Here is a 16,802-nt window from a genome sequence, read left to right on the forward strand (position 1 = left end):
TGGATAAAAAAATATTTAAAATTAAAATTAATTACACTTTCCTTTGATAACCTTTTGCTTTACAATTTGTGCAATATATATCACCATACTCTCCCTTTCTTATCTCACAATTATTATATTATAATAAGCCACTAAAATAAACTCAAAAAAGATCTCAGCCTCCCTATCTTTCGTTTCTCCTCTCTATCTCTCACCTTCCAGATCTGATCTCACCACATAAAAACACAATGAAGAAGAAAGTCCGGAGGAGCAATTGTTCCACCATCGAAGAAGAAGAACCAGATTTGCTCTCACGCCATTGTTCCAGATCTGATCTCATCGCTACACGGTTGCCGTTACATCAAAGAAGAAGAAGAAGAAAGCTCGATCGCCATTCTCGAGAAGTATGTTTGTTGCATACATTTCTTCTCCAACCAAGCATCATCTTCACAAAATCCACATACATACATTTCTTCTTCTTTTTTTTTTTTTCTTTTTTACGAATTTAGTCAGACATATTGTTTTTCGCTCATCAACAAGTTACGATTTCAAGATTAATTACATTCATGTGTTTTATATATTGAAAATTTAACTTTTAAAATCTAAATCCTTTTTTATTTTTTAAAATCTTTGAAAATTTATTTATCATTCGGGACAATCATGTGTCAGTGTGTCACATGTCGAAGTAAACAAATAAAAAATGTAATTGCGCATACACAAAACACTTTAAAATTAAAGACTTAATGAACCGTGAACACCGGAGAGACTCCTTCTCCAACAATCATGTTTGTCAAATAAATTTAAAATAAAATAAATTAAAATTTTCATACAATTAATTAATAAATTTATAAAAATAAAAAGATACATAGAATTAATTAATTAATTTTATTTACAATTATAATTATTATAATTAAAGAATTAATAAACTAATTGTAATAATTGTCCAGACTTCATATTATTACACTAATAATTATTATTCTGTACAGATATTTCTATTTTTCAAAATTAAGTAATTAATTAAATAGACTTTAGTATAATTAAGGAATTATTATTTTGCTAAAATTAATGAATTAATTGTAGTAAAGCTAATAATGGTCATATTATTACACTAACAATTATTATTCAAATTAAGCTAATAATTATTCATAATACTATACAATTATTACTATTTTATGAAATTAAAGAATTAGTTGAATAAATTTAGTAAAATTAAGAAATTATTATTTTGCTAATTGAGAAATTAATTATAGTAAAGCAAATAATGGTCAGATTAGTATACTAATAATTATTATTCTAATTACGCTAAAAATTATTCATATTACTATACAATTATTAGTATTCATATGGTAATTAATAGATTGTTTTTATATATGGTAAATAAGTTAATAATTAGACAAATTACTATACATATATTACTAATTAAGTCATTTTCTCACCTTTTATTAGGTTTAAAATAAAATTCGACATATTAATATTCGAAATGATTGTACTATAATAATATTAAGAAATAAGGTATTAAAATTAATTAATTAATTAATCAAATAATGATCCAGACTATACAAAAAATATCATTACACCATTTCACACCTTTTAATAGGTTGTTTTTAAATATGGTAATTAAGTCAATAATGAGACAAATTACTATACATATATACTAATTAATCAAATAATGATCCAGACTCATATATAGTTATATACTAAACTCACGAAACTTACTATTTATTTTTTACCTCATTCTAGAACGATATATAGATACATACTCACATACTTACATATTTTAATTGAAAGGAATTTAACTTTAGAAACAAAAAAAAGTTGGATATTACTTAAGATTTTACCATGTATTAAACTCTAAATAATTGTGCTAAACTAACAAGTTTAAGATTTCAAGATTAATTACATTCATGTGTTTATTGAAAAATTAACTTTTAAAATCTAAATCCTTTTTATTTTTTAAAATCTTTGAAAGTTTATTTATCATTCGGGACAATCATGTGTCAGTGTGTCACATGTTGAAGTAAAAAATAAAAAATGTAACTTTGCATACAANGATACATAGAATTAATTAATTAATTTTATTTACAATTATAATTATTATAATTAAAGAATTAATAAACTAATTGTAATAATTGTCCAGACTTCATATTATTACACTAATAATTATTATTCTGTACAGATATTTCTATTTTTCAAAATTAAGTAATTAATTAAATAGACTTTAGTATAATTAAGGAATTATTATTTTGCTAAAATTAATGAATTAATTGTAGTAAAGCTAATAATGGTCATATTATTACACTAACAATTATTATTCAAATTAAGCTAATAATTATTCATAATACTATACAATTATTACTATTTTATGAAATTAAAGAATTAGTTGAATAAATTTTAGTAAAATTAAGAAATTATTATTTTGCTAATTGAGAAATTAATTATAATAAAGCCAATAATGGTCAGATTAGTATACTAATAATTATTATTCTAATTACGCAAATAATTATTCATATTACTATGCAATTATTAGTATTCAGATGGTAATTAGTAGGTTGTTTTTATATATATGGTAATTAAGTTAATAATTAGACAAATTACTATACATTTATTACTAATTAAGTCATTTTCTCACATTTTATTAGGTTGTCCGTAAAATAAAAATTCGACATATTAATATTCGAAATGATTTTACTATAATAATATTAAGAAATAAGGTATTATAGAATTAATTAATTTTAATTAATCAAATAATAATCCAGACTATACAAAAAATATTATTATACTATTTCACACCTTTTAATAGGCTGTTTTTAAATTTGGTAATTAAGTCAATAATGAGACAAATTACTATACAATACTACTAATTAATCAAATAATGATCCAGACTCATATATAGTTATATACTAAACTCATGAAACTTACTATTTATTTTTTACCTCATTGTATAACGATATATAGATACATACTCACATACTTACATATTTTAATTGAAAAGGAATTTGACTTTAGAAACAAAAATGAAAAGTTGAATATTACTTAAGATTTTACCATGTATTAAACTCTAAATAATTGTGCTAAACTAACAAGTTATTAAGATTTCAAGATTTATCACATTCATTTGTTTTATTGAAAAATTAACTTTTAAAATCTAAATCCTTTTTTATTTTTTAAAATCTTTGAAAGTTTATTTATCATTCGGGACAAATTTTTTAAAATCTTTGAAAGTTTATTTATCATTCGGGACAATCATGTGTCAGTCTTTGAAAGTTTATTTATCATTCGGGACAATCATGTGTCAGTGTGTCAAAGTTTATTTATCATTCGGGACAATCATGTGTCAGTGTGTCATATGTTGAAGTAAAAAATAAAAAATGTAACTTTGCATACACAAAGAGCTTTAAAAATAAAGACTTAATAAACCGTGAGCACCGGAGAGACTCCTTCTGCAACAATCATGTTTGTCAAATAAATTTTATTAAAAAATTCATACAATTAAGTAATAAATTTATAAAAATAAAAAGGATTAATTAACTTTATTTACAATTATAATTATTATAATTAAAAAATTAAAGAATTAAGAAATTAATTGTAATAATTGTCCAGACTTCATATTAATACACTAATAATTATTATTCTATACAGATATTTTTATTTTTCAAAATTAAGTAATTAATTAAATAGACTTTAGTATAATTAAGGAATTATTATTTTGCTAAAATTAATGAATTAATTGTAGTAAAGCTAATAATGGTCATATTAGTATCGTACACTAACAATTATTATTCAAATTAAGCTAATAATTATCATAATACTATACAATTATTACTATTTTATGAAATTAAAGAATTAGTTGAATAAATTTTAGTAAAATTAAGAAATTATTATTTTTCTAATTGAGAAATTAATTGTATTAAAGCTAATAATGGTCAGATTAGTATACTAATAATTATTATTCTAACTACGCTAATAATTATTCATATTACTATACAATTATTAGTATTCATATGATAATTAATAGGTTGTTTTTATATATGGTAATTGAGTTAATAATTAGACAAATTACTATACATATATTACTAATTAAGTCAATTTCTCACCTTTTATTAGCTGTCCGCAAAATAAAAAATTGACATATTAATATTCGAAATGATTGAACTATAATAATATTAAGAAATAAGGTATTAAGGAATTAATTTTAATTAATCAAATAATGATCTAGACTATACAAAAGATATCATTACACTATTTCACACCTTTTAATAGGCTGTTTTTAGATATGGTAATTAAGTTAATAATGAGACAAATTACTGTACATATATTACTAATTATAATCAAATAATGATCCAAACCTCATATTAGTGTATACAGAAATTATTATTTTTATAATAATTACAATTAAATTATTTCCAACTTTTCCCATATTTATTTTAGTAATAATATAATTACATAAATCGTATTTCATATTAAAATTTTCAAGATAATTGCAGACCAACGAGTTATATTTTATATACTTTTGCACTAATTTTATAACCAAATTAATGTAGACATCCAAATATTAAAATTGTTCATAGTTTCATCTTTAATTTTATTATTTAAAAATATAATAAATCCGTGCATCGCACGGGTAACTTACTAGTTTGTTCTAAAATTTATATTTTAAATGTTTGAGAATTAGGAAATTCACAAAAAAGATATTATTGACAAATAAATACTCAATATAATAGTCTATTTAGAAGAAAATATTGAGATACTATATTAAATAAATGGCGAAAAGGATATTCCCTTCCCCACACGTAATAACCCACAGATTATTCACAGTAAATTACCCCAACACCACCATCCGACGGCTATAATCGTTCCGAAAACCTGAGCCCTTGATTTCGCCATTGATGAAAAATGGCGCTTCTTCCCCTAGTCGCTTGAATACGCTCTGGGATTGAACCAAAAACCGATATTAAAACCCTTTCCCCGCTTCAGCTGCGACACAGAGAAACGTCCGCGGTAAAGTTCATAGCTAGACAGTAGTAGAATCGTACTAGTATAGGTATTTTTTTTTTCTTTTAATTTCCCAATTTCTTAGGGTTTATAGCACTGACAGTGTGCGTTAGTTAATGTTTTTTACGATTTGTGGTTCTTAAAATACGTTGCATCTCCTTTCTGCAGTGACATTTTGTATCAAAGTCGACAATTGAACCCGGTGACTCATTCCAGATATGGTGAGTGTTTCTTCCATGCACTGAATTAATTATGTATTTTTTATTTTTTTATTTTTTGTTTCAGTGGACTTGTTTTATTTTCATTGGGAGGTTTACATTGAATTCCATTTGATTTTCGGTTTTTTTGTTTAATTGTTATGATTGTTCTTTACTTGTTTTAGGACTATAGGTGAATAGAGAACTGTTTTTTTGTTTTTTTTTTTTGACACTTTTCCTTTAATAACAGTCGGATATCAGAAAGTGGTTCATGAAGAAACATGACACAAGTACTGGCAATGGTAATGCCTCAAACTCTGCGAAGCCCAGTGCATCGGATAAACCTTCTTCAAAACCAGAGAAATTGGTTAGTTATTACTCTGTAAAAGTTACTTTTTTTTGGGTGATCAAGTAACAATGATTTGTGGGGAACAGTCTTCAAATTTGTTTTGTGGTTAATCCTACCTTGATAGAGTTAATTGTTACTATATTGTATGCAGTAATTGACAATTGAATGACATAAATGTGTATATGTATACCTTAGACAAGTTAATTGTTATATTGTATGCAGTAATAGACAATTGTATGACATAAATGTGCATATGTATACCTTAGACAGAGTTAATTGTTACACATAGGAATGAAAACAGGGGAAGATAATTTTGTTGGGTGCATGATTGTTCTTAATAAAAAATTATCTAAATTTCTAAGAGTTCATTTTTTGCCTTCTAATTTTATATTTGCTTTGGTGGTGGACAAACCGCAGGATGGACAAGAAAGTTCAGGTAGAAAGAAAACTAGCAAGTATTTTGCTAAAGATAAGGCAAAGGAAGAAAAGGAGGTAGAGGAATCGCCTTCCAAGAGAAAGGCTCAAAGAGATAGTGAAGAATTATCTGGCCATGGTAAGCCTCCCCCTGGTAAGAAAGCCCACAAGGCTGTGGGCGATGATGATGATGATTTTGTCTTGCCTACTCCGGGGAAGGATCCTGCTAACATCACACCTAGCAAAAAATTAAAAAGCAGTTCTGGCAGGGGTGTTCCACAGAAATCTATAGATAATGACAATGATGCTGATGATGGTGGCAGCTGTGATGGGGATACTAAATCTAATCTTAAATCTTCTGCAAGTAGGCGTGGTGGAAAAAGTTCTTTAGCAGCTCGTACAAGTGGGAGGAAAATGGATGTTGATGAAAGTGATGATGATGGCTCTGATGAAAAGGATATTAAAACTCCTAAGCCTGGTGGACGAGGTCGTGGTAGAGGAGCAGCAGCAACACCCTCTAGTGGAAGAGGTAGAGGTGGTGGAGGACGGGGTGGATTCATGAATTTTGGTGAAAGGAAAGATCCTCCGCACAAAGGAGAAAAGGTACTCTTTAGAGAGGCTGATATACTTCCCATGTGTCATAGTCATTAACAAAATTTTTATCTGTGTATCAGGAAGTCCCTGAAGGTGCTCCAGACTGTTTAGCTGGTTTGACTTTTGTTATTTCTGGGACACTAGACAGGTATGATACTGTGGTTGTTGAGGTTCTACTTGAAAAATGGATATCCTTAATCCAACTGGGAAGGTTGTTTTTCTCTGGTTTATAAGTTGCTGTGTTCTTGATGCTGTTTTGATGTGATGCCAGTTTGGAAAGAGAAGAAGCTGAGGATTTGATAAAGCGGCATGGTGGTCGTGTTACTGGATCTGTTAGCAAAAAAACGGTTATCATTTGTATTTGGTCTCATATTTGTTTCCACTTTTCTATGAAGTCAATTTAGTCATATTTGGACATAATAGATATCATGTATGTTTGCAGAATTATCTTCTCTGTGATGAAGATATTGGGGGGCGGAAATCTGAAAAGGCCAAGGAGCTTGGGTTTGTATTCTCATTGAAATGTCATTTCAGTTTCCATGCTACATTATGGCTTTTTTCTAATTTAACTTTTCTCCAAATAGCACTGTGTTTCTTACAGAGGATGGATTGTTTGACAAGATCCGGGCATCAAAAAAATCAAAGACAACACAAGAACCAAAGAAACCTAAAGATGAAATTCGTCCTTCTCCGAAAAAAGAAAGTCTGCAAAAGCCAGAAGCAAAGAGTATGCTTCGAACACCTGTTCAATTCATCCATATTCAATCTTTTAACTATCCCAGCTTCTTACTTTCACTACAAGACAGGATATCATAATTCTGTCATAAACTTGTGGGTTTTGATCCTTGTTTACTGATTATTACTACGTATATCAGAAGCTACTGATGACAAGATTGTAAACCTTATGCAGTTAGTGTGGCTACCAAAGAACTTACCAGGGACACCTCTTCTGCTAGAAGAAAAGTCCAATCTTCAAAGGATACCTGTTTGCCATGGCCAGAAAAATACAGACCAAAGACTCCAGATGAATTAGTAGGGAACCAGGCATTGGTATAATTCTTATCCTTTTGACTAATCTTTTAACTTCACCCCTAACATTTAACTATTTTGAGTAAAAGAAACACTAAAGTAATCTGTAACTTGTTTTTTAAAAAATAAACCCTTTATTTTCTGCTTTATGTTTTTGTTTTGGATACTTAGATATCCATCTTTAAGTAATTTTTGTAGAATTTTGTTGCTAATACAGGTGAAACAGCTTGAGGAATGGCTAGTACATTGGGATGATCTGTTCCTGAATGCTAGCAAGGTGAAAGGGAAGGCAAAGAAACAGAATGATGCTAATGCTAAAAAAGCAGTTCTATTAAGTGGAACACCTGGTATAGGGAAGACTACTTCTGCAAAGTTGATCAGTCGGAAGCTGGGTTTCCAGGCTGTGGAGGTGAGACTACATGGGTTGAAGTTCGTATTTATGCTTGTTATCATCTTTGTTTTTCTTTATGGTTAATTTTATCCTTACTTTTGCTTAGGTTAATGCTAGTGACAGCCGTGGGAAGGCTGACTCTAAAATTGTGAGGGGTATTGGTGGACGTACATCTAATTCTATAAAAGAACTTGTCAGTAATGAATCTCTTCATGCTAAAGCAGGCCGGTTAGTCCTTGCCCTCTTGTTATTTTATCTGACATGTTAAACATTTAGTTATCTTATTTTGTGATCGGTTTATGTTGCAGCTCTCCACATTCGAAGACTGTTTTGATAATGGATGAGGTTGATGGAATGTCTGGTGGAGATAGAGGTGGTGTGGCCGATCTTATTGCTAGCATCAAGGCCTCTAAGATACCTATAATCTGCATTTGTAATGACCGCTACAGTCAGAAGCTAAAGAGTCTTGTCAACCATTGTTTACTACTTAGCTTCAGGAAACCCACAAAGCAACAGGTTTCCTTATAATTTTTTTACTTGAATTTTTCTTCCCCACCCTCTCAAGATGCCTGCATGGCAATGCTTACTGTATCTGATTCATTTAATTTTATTCAAAAATTTTAATTGGTTTCTAATTTGATGCCTGCCTAAACCCATCTTTGAAATGTAGCATAACACTGTTAGTATCACTAGATTTTCTGTGTTTTGTACAAGAAACATATGACTACTTGAGTTTTGAGAATTTAATTGCACATTGCATTTCAAATAATTAATGGGTGGCTATGAAATGGCAGATGGCAAAGAGGTTATTGCAGATTGCAAATGCAGAAGGCCTTCAAGTCAATCAGGTATTCTTATTTTATCTGGATTTATTGGCTGTATTATTTATTTTAAATATATTTAGATTTGTTGGTTTTTCCTTTAGAGCTAAAACTAAGTTGAAGCATTTTTTATCAACATAGCATGATTGTGATCCATGCAGTGGAATGTTATATCTAATAGTTAATCCAATTCCCCCTGGACAAACTAATGGCAGAAAACGGAAAGAGAAGGAAAAATGTCAAAACCTATTGAAGTCATTTTATTGAATCCTGCTCCCTGAAATTAAAGCTCTGAAAGAGAGACTGGTTCTTTTGCTCCTTTAAAATGTTCCATTCCCTTGTATTTTTGAAGATTTCTTTTCATTTATGATGTAATCTTCTGTGTAGATTCTTCTTTATTTAATTTCATTCAAATTTGTTTTAATTGGCACGTATCCTGTAAATTCCTCTTATATAACTTGTGATAAGAATTCAAAGGGTACACATCACAAAGATTGTACAGCCAAGAACAATCACCAAAGTACTGTACAAAGCTTAACTTATCCAAACAATTCATCAAAGAAGAGCATTAAAAGGAGCCTTTCCTTGAGTAAAACAATAGAATTTGAAGGAAGAGGTCTTTGAATTTGTCTAAAGAAGAATGCTGATCTTCTCCTACCAAAGAAAACAGAAGCAAAATGCTTTTGATCATTGCATATATTCTATTTTCTAGCAAAACATATACTAATGGAATTCAATGGATGAATTTCAAGTACTTTTTTCTCTGCTTGTTCATTTTCAAGTCCGATTTATATATATATTTTTTAAAATCCTCGGTATTTGTTATTTTTAGATCGCACTTGAGGAATTGGCAGAACGAGTCAATGGTGATATGCGCATGGCACTGAACCAGTTGCAGTACTTGTCGCTTTCTAAGTCTGTAATTAACTATGATGATATACGACAGCGTCTCCAAGCCAGTTCAAAGGATGAAGACATGTCACCTTTTACAGCTGTTGATAAGTATGGATTCTTCATTATGAGTGTCCTAGCCAAAACATTCATTAACTTTACTGTATACAGTGGCAGTACAAAGTCTTTATCATGTTTCTGCACTTCATAGCAATATTTTTTATTTTTTTTTACTTTGTGTATTCATACTGATGTTCAATATGGTGTTCATAATTTTATGTTTTTTTTTTAATAAAATTCAGTGTATGGTACTTTACAATTCCTAGTATATTCTTTAAAATCTGATTCCTTCACTGATATTCCATTATGCAGGTTGTTTGGTTTTAATGCGGGAAAGTTGATGATAGATGAGCGCATTGGCTTGTGCATGAGCGATCCTGATCTTGTACCTCTCATTATTCAGGTATGGTCAGCACACCCGCACATGCATACATATTATATTGGCCTAGGGTTCTTGAATTGAAAACCTATTGACTTACACTTGAGAATAATATATTGTAATATCTATCATAAAGATGTGAACTTTTGCTTGGATCTTTTTCTTGCCTATTTAGATCTAACCTTTTTTTTTTGTCAACTCGAGAAACTAGATTTATTTTTACTCTTGGCATGCCCATGACAGAAAGGAAGGAAATAGGAAACAAATAGTGACCTTGTAGGTTATGATCCATGTGTTCATCAATATAGGTTTTATTTTCTTCATCCATTATTATTATTAGCTAACTCTATGGGGTTTATAGTTGATGGAAAGATTCAGTTCTTGAATGCATAGAAGAATCCTTTTAACGGCTTCTATGTTACAAATATATTTTTGATGGAGTCTTAAGGAATGTTGACCATTTGATTGAACACCCCCCCCCCCCCTTCCCAAATTCTATCTGGTGCCTAAAATTGTTGATGTCATTTTCTTACAAATGTTCAGGAGAATTATATCAATTATCGGCCAAGTTGTGCTCCAAAAGATGCTAATGGATTACAAAGGATGAACTTGGTTGCTCGTGCTGCTGAGTCTATCGCTGATGGCGATATAGTTAATGTACAGATTCGAAGATATCAACAGTGGCAGCTCTCACAGATGGGCTCCTTGGCATCTTCAATAATACCGTATACTATCACAACTTTATTCCAAAGACTTAATAACCATATTAGTTTTTCATTTTCTAGTACTTGCCATGGCACTATATAAACTTTCTTTATGTTTGTTGCAATACAGTTCTGCTTTGTTGCATGGGTCAAGAGAGACACTTGAGCAGGTACGGTTACAATTCTTGTTATTATTATCATTCTCAATTCCAGGAGAGTAAGAACCTTCTACATTCTCAGTCTCAGCACATGCTTCGTTTTCTGGAATGCCCTGTGTACAAGCCACATATCTATAATAAATAAGTCTTGTGAGCTCCTTGTGAGGCTCATGCAGTGTTCTATTAGTTTAATTGAACCATGGTTTTGACCAGATATTACTGTCCACTTTTCAGGTTAAACTGGATTTGTTCATTGATTTGGATTGCAACATGATGTTTTTTGTATCTTGCCATCTATTGTTTCTCTTTAATTAGCTCACTGCATTTCATTCTCAAAATTTTGATGTATCCAATCTGCATTTGTTTGGCTGTTTACGTTGTGGTGTTCTGTACGACTGTACTACAGGGTGAACGCAACTACAATAGATTTGGTGGTTGGTTGGGAAAGAACTCTACAATGGGAAAAAATTACAGACTTCTAGAGGATTTGCGTTTTCATCTCCTAGCATCCTCTGAATCTATCTTGGAGAGGTATATGCTCTATATTTTGTTATGGGTATTACTTGTAAATGTACGCCACCTATTCTAATTATCTTCTCCTAGTATTTTAGACTTTCGATATCCTTCTCCACTGGACCCCCATTTCATATTTCTATGAGATACTATTCTTCACATTTTGCTAAAGTATATACGGAGTATTTCTCAGTTTGTGCTGATTCATCATTCTCCTTTGATAAACTTTCAGGAGATCTTTGAGACTTGACTACATGACTCTTCTTCGTAAAAAGTTGACTGATCCACTAAGAACACTGGCAAAGGTTAAACATTACTTCTTCCTCAAGGACTCTCTCTCTCTCTCTAAATTCCTGTGAACATATTAAGTAGTTTGTTTAAACAATTTCCAGGATGAAGCTGTCGAAAATGTTGTGGATTTCATGGATTCATACTCTATAACCCAGGATGACTTTGATAGCATAATGGAGATATCAAAATTCCAGGTTTGTTGTTTGTCAACTTTCTGATTGTTTCCAGCTGTGAAGCATATCTGCTATCTAACTGGGATTTTCTTTCTGCAGGGGCACTCAAATCCAATGGATGGAATACAGCCTGCAGTTAAAGCTGCACTGACAAAAGCATATAATAAAGGAAGCAGTTCTCGTGTGATTCGCACTGCTGATTTAATCACCCTTCCTGGACTGAAGAAGGCCCCAAAGAAGCGGGTTGCTGCAATGCTGGAGCCCGTTGATGAAAACCTAGCAGAGGAAAATGGTGACACACTGCAAGAAGATGAAGAAGGGAACTCAGACGCAGAGGAAGGTATACTTAATGTTAAGAGTAAAAGAATTGCAAAACAAATGAAGGAAATATGATATTAGTGTTAGTAGGAAATGGAGAAACAAGATAAACTGACTACGTGAGTAGCAAAAATTCCGTTACTCAAGTGTGCACATATGAAGGAAATAAAACAGGGTTTAAAAAAAAAAAGCAACATAAACTTAGGAGGCCCGTCGATAAAATCATGTTAGGTAAAGGATCAAATTCTGTGGTGGACAAGATTACCTAAATGCATTGCCTTATGATAGTTTTGTAGGTTCTAATTTCTAAAATGGTCTTGTTGTCCATGTTTAATGCTTATTGCGTAAGTGACTCCCTATAGAATTCTGCTATATCATAATACTGGCCTTAGTTCTGGTGTAATACTACCATTATTGACCGATTCTGGTGAGCAAGGCTTTTTACTTTTCATTGCTCTATTTGTCAGATGATCTACTCGATCCCGAGAAAAAGGTGCAGTTAGATCTCCAAAATCTTAATTCCAAGGGTATGTGATATTATGCTTTACGAAAAGACTTCATTTTGCTCTTTCTTTTGGTATACATATCACTTCGATTTAGATTCAATAATGCATCAATACTACATACAATTTGATGCTGCTCGGTATTTGTTTATTGCTTGTGACGGGAAATTTGTACATTTGCCCCGCTTTTAACCATAGGTATTCAAGTCGATATGGAGATTAAGGGTTCTGGTACAAGTGGCAAAAAGGCGCCAGCAGCAGGAAGAGGAAGAGGAAAAGCACCTTCTAAAGCTGCTGCAGAAAAGAGCAGTGGTTCCAAGAGGAAGAGATGAATACCCTAAACTTGCTTTTGAAAACAATGTAATTAGTGATATTTACCTCTTTGACCCTCTTGGTTTCTTGACAGAGCAATTTGGAATGTGGCTTTTTGGGAACATTGTTGATCAAGGTGGATTTCTGGTTTTTAATCACAGTTTATTTATGTCTTTGTTTGATGTTTTGGTATGGGTTGGTTTTCACCAGGTTAAAATGAACTTCATCCAATACATCAACTTTATTTTTCTTGCATATTATAATTCATAATTGCAAAAATCCACCCCTTCATCTTTGAAAAGTAAACATATTCCATAAACTAAGGTTCATATTGCATTGTGAATCCTGATACAAAAATTATGTACCTTCAGTTAACACATTCTACAAAACTTATCAACTTCAATTGCTGGTACAGAATGTGTTAATTGCAGTTACAAAATGTGTCTACTAATGTGTTAATTGTAGTTACAAAATATGTCTACTACGAAACATTAATCATGTCAAAACTTTTTAAAAGGCATAACTTCCATTAATCCCAGGTCAAATTCAACCCTTCATTAAAATTTAGGTAATAAATGTACAAGCTTTTAATTAATGAAATAAATGTAGAAAGTAAACAATTGTAAGGCTAGGCTAAATTTTTAATAAGGGGTTAAAATGTGATTTTACTAGAACAATTTGAGACGTAGCACGATGCTATTAGTCAGCTGAGTGGCACGTGCCTTGCTCTCAAGTCAAGGAGAATAATTCGCCGTCGTAGCGGTACTTTCAGTTCAACCTAGCCCCAAATCTAGAACTCCAGGACCAGGAGCGACGTAGCCATAATCGTAGCTGAAGCTAAGCTCTCTTTCATAATCTCGATCATTGAAGGTTAGATTAGCATAGGGGATCGATCGATAAGTCAGTGAATCAATCATTGATCAATGGCGGAGCCGTTTTCCTTCCTAGACAGCTACAACAGGTTCCTAAAGCGCGATAAGCCGCTTCCTTCCTGGACCGAAGCCGACGTCAACGAGTTCATTTCCTCCGATCCTGTTCATGGCCCCGCGGTAACTTCCTCTTTTCCTTTTTCTCAGATTTCACTTCATTTCTATGCGGTTATGTTCATTTATGTTTTTTTTTTAATCTATCTCAGTTTCTGTGATCTGCTCCCATTTCATCAGGTGTGTGTAGTGTTGTGCTGCGTATGTATGCGTGTCTACGAAGAGTTTGGTATGGATGTGCTCTTAGAGCTGTAAAAACGCTTTATTGTGATTATTAAGCTTATTTGGGGGAGTCAGTTTTCCGGAAAATGCTTGCATTTGTGTTTTCAGCAAAGTAAACATTCCTGGATTGATTGCTTACGTCGAATCTGGATTTAATAATTTTATATGCCTGAAAACTGCATAGAGATTTAATTTCCTGTGACCATCTTCTATTCGGTTGGAATTAGGGTTTCGTTGAGTTCAAGTGCTTGAAAACATTTATCTAAGCCAGGTCAATCTAAATTTGAATATTGACCACGTTGATATGTTATTGTTCAGTGTGTTTTTTTGGGGGTTATCTATGACAGTTTTTCACAATTAAGCTTAGTGAACATATGCCAATCAAGATTTTAGTATAACGACTTTGGTCTTTTGTCTTTATTTGGCTCAGACTCTGGTGTATGTCGTTGTCGACAGTCAAATTTTTACGTTTTAAAGTGATGAATCATCCTATGTGTGCCATTCCCTCATTTGTTGGTATAATTGGTATTTTTGTTGGTTTCTGAGAAACCTGTAATCTCTCTCATTGAGTCCCTACAAAAATTGAAAAAATTTTGAGCTCATAATATGCCCATTTTCCAGCTGAAGACTGCACGAGAAGTAGCACAATTTGGTGTTGTTGGAAGCATTGTTGGAGGTATTACAACTGCTGGTTGGGCTTGGAAGTATTCTAAGAGTCCACATGGTAAATTTTATCCCCTAGAGAAGTGCTTATACATTACAGAATTTTTGAATTTTTTTTAGAAGTATTCACCATAAAAATTGCTTCACTTTGATAGGAAGAAATAGATCAAGCAAACTAGGAAAGAACAATCATTTTTAGGTACAACATCTTGTTAGTCATAATAAAGAGATCAGTGGCTTTATCTTGGCCTTCCCGCCCAACTTTACCTCTGAGTTCTGACCTCCTTTAGGCAAAACACTTCCATTAACCCAGTTGCCTGCTGATATAATTCTAGCTGCATGTCTAATGCTTTAAAAGTTCCCTTTGCAGTGTCAATAGAAATTATCCTGTTAATATATGATCACTGTGAATGTTCTATAAGACAATAGAGGATGTAGCTAAGTTAATTTTTTTAGAAATGAAGAAAATTATAGGAACTGTGGTCATGTGAATAATCACTTGGTAGTTGGTATGTTCAGTTTGAAGTAAAACTATGGGTCCTAGAAACTATGAAGATGATTTCTTTGAGTTTGTCTTTTTGATATGAGGTATCAATCTTTTACTTTCATATTTATTCTCTTATTACTCAAAATTTGACTAACTTGATCCAATTCTATCCACTTTTTAAAAATTTTAGTTCTATATGAAGACTACTTGAATATCATATGATGTGCAAGTAATTTATAGCTAGAATTCATTACTACAGATAACAATAGAGTAAAACATGTTATGTTGTGATGATATAAATATATTCCTAAATGGAGTTATGGAGGATGATGTGGAAAAGGGATTTATGTTGCCACCCCAACTAATAGATTAGTTCTGAGCTATAAGTTTGAACTGCACAAATTATCACATGTCCGGGTATAGGTTTCACTAGAAGGAAAACACTTCTTCCTTTGCATTTCATTATGCAAACACTACTTCACCTATTAAATAACTATAGGTTCTCATGTTTCTAGCTTACATAATTTCTGGCAGTGTATTACTGAGTTTTATTTTCTTTTGATTTCTGGACGCTGTAAAAATAGTTAAGTTGTCTGTACATACATACACCAAGTGTGGTGGGTGAATCTGTATTCCTGTTTAGCTTAAGTAGAATGCACAAGAGTAAATTGATGTAATTGGAGGCTGTTGGGTGAATTCCATTTGTGGTTATCAACATTCGGTAATGCATGACTGGCTGAGGGGTGGCATAGAGAGAGTTCAATGTATTCAGAATATTTCACTTGACGACATTCGTAAGAATGTGAATTGAAATGTGCTCTGATTATAGTATGGGTGATGCAGGAACTGTACTGTCTCTCGGATTTGGTGCCATCTGCGGTTGGACATTCGGACATGAAATTGGAAACCATTGCTTGCAGCTTTACAGGTACAACACCGTGACTGCACAGGCTAAATTCTTGGAGTGGTGGCAAAACAAGTCTTAAAAAGTCAGGTTGCTGTCAACTAATAGTGGAACGCACTTTTGTATGCTCAATAATAAGAATCACTTCCGGTGTTTGGTTTTAGAAATTCTGTGGCCACAGAATTGGCATGAATTTCAGATTTCGTTTGGAATGCTATTGTCTTTATTTTTTGCTGCGTAATGAAGGTTTACAGCTTCCATTTCCCAAGGTTTACTATATCCAAATTATTTTATTTAATCTAAGCATCATTTTGTTACATATACATGAGTTTAAACTCCTCACTTCATGTTAGCCTATAGAGATTTAATAATTTAATTTAATCTTATTTTTGTTGCATGCCATTGCATATAGAGGAGTTCAAAGTCTTGACTTCATGCTTATTAACCATTTGTAATGATGATCATTTCTACGACT

The 16,802-nt window shown here is 31.8% G+C and overlaps 2 protein-coding genes across 3 annotated transcripts; both read left to right on the forward strand.

The window, feature by feature from the left end:
• The first annotated feature begins 4,870 nt into the window (after positions 1-4,870).
• On the forward strand, positions 4,871-13,250 carry LOC116025503 (replication factor C subunit 1). 2 transcript variants are annotated; one of them, XM_031266741.1, is made up of 23 exons: positions 4,871-4,977; positions 5,140-5,192; positions 5,419-5,535; positions 5,935-6,534; positions 6,606-6,673; positions 6,797-6,872; positions 6,968-7,029; positions 7,110-7,252; positions 7,436-7,575; positions 7,772-7,963; positions 8,052-8,173; positions 8,254-8,461; positions 8,740-8,793; positions 9,599-9,768; positions 10,030-10,120; positions 10,640-10,821; positions 10,931-10,970; positions 11,365-11,489; positions 11,704-11,776; positions 11,864-11,956; positions 12,035-12,275; positions 12,721-12,780; positions 12,955-13,088. In XM_031266741.1, the coding sequence occupies exons 2-23, from the start codon at positions 5,190-5,192 to the stop codon at positions 13,086-13,088; spliced, it is 2,994 nt and encodes a 997-aa protein (XP_031122601.1). In that variant the 5' UTR covers positions 4,871-4,977; positions 5,140-5,189. The 2 variants fall into 2 exon arrangements, with proteins under 2 accessions (XP_031122601.1, XP_031122600.1); XM_031266740.1 differs by having other exon boundaries at positions 4,881-5,020; positions 12,955-13,250.
• A 578-nt stretch (positions 13,251-13,828) lies between these two features.
• On the forward strand, positions 13,829-16,601 carry LOC116024716 (succinate dehydrogenase subunit 6, mitochondrial). The gene is made up of 3 exons (XM_031265691.1): positions 13,829-14,117; positions 14,895-14,997; positions 16,267-16,601. Exons 1-3 carry the CDS (start codon positions 13,992-13,994, stop codon positions 16,407-16,409), a joined length of 372 nt encoding a protein of 123 aa, XP_031121551.1. The 5' UTR covers positions 13,829-13,991; the 3' UTR covers positions 16,410-16,601.
• Positions 16,602-16,802: the final 201 nt, after the last annotated feature.

The sequence above is a fragment of the Ipomoea triloba genome, chromosome 7 (genome assembly GCF_003576645.1).
Source record: "Ipomoea triloba cultivar NCNSP0323 chromosome 7, ASM357664v1".
NCBI lineage: Eukaryota > Viridiplantae > Streptophyta > Magnoliopsida > Solanales > Convolvulaceae > Ipomoea > Ipomoea triloba.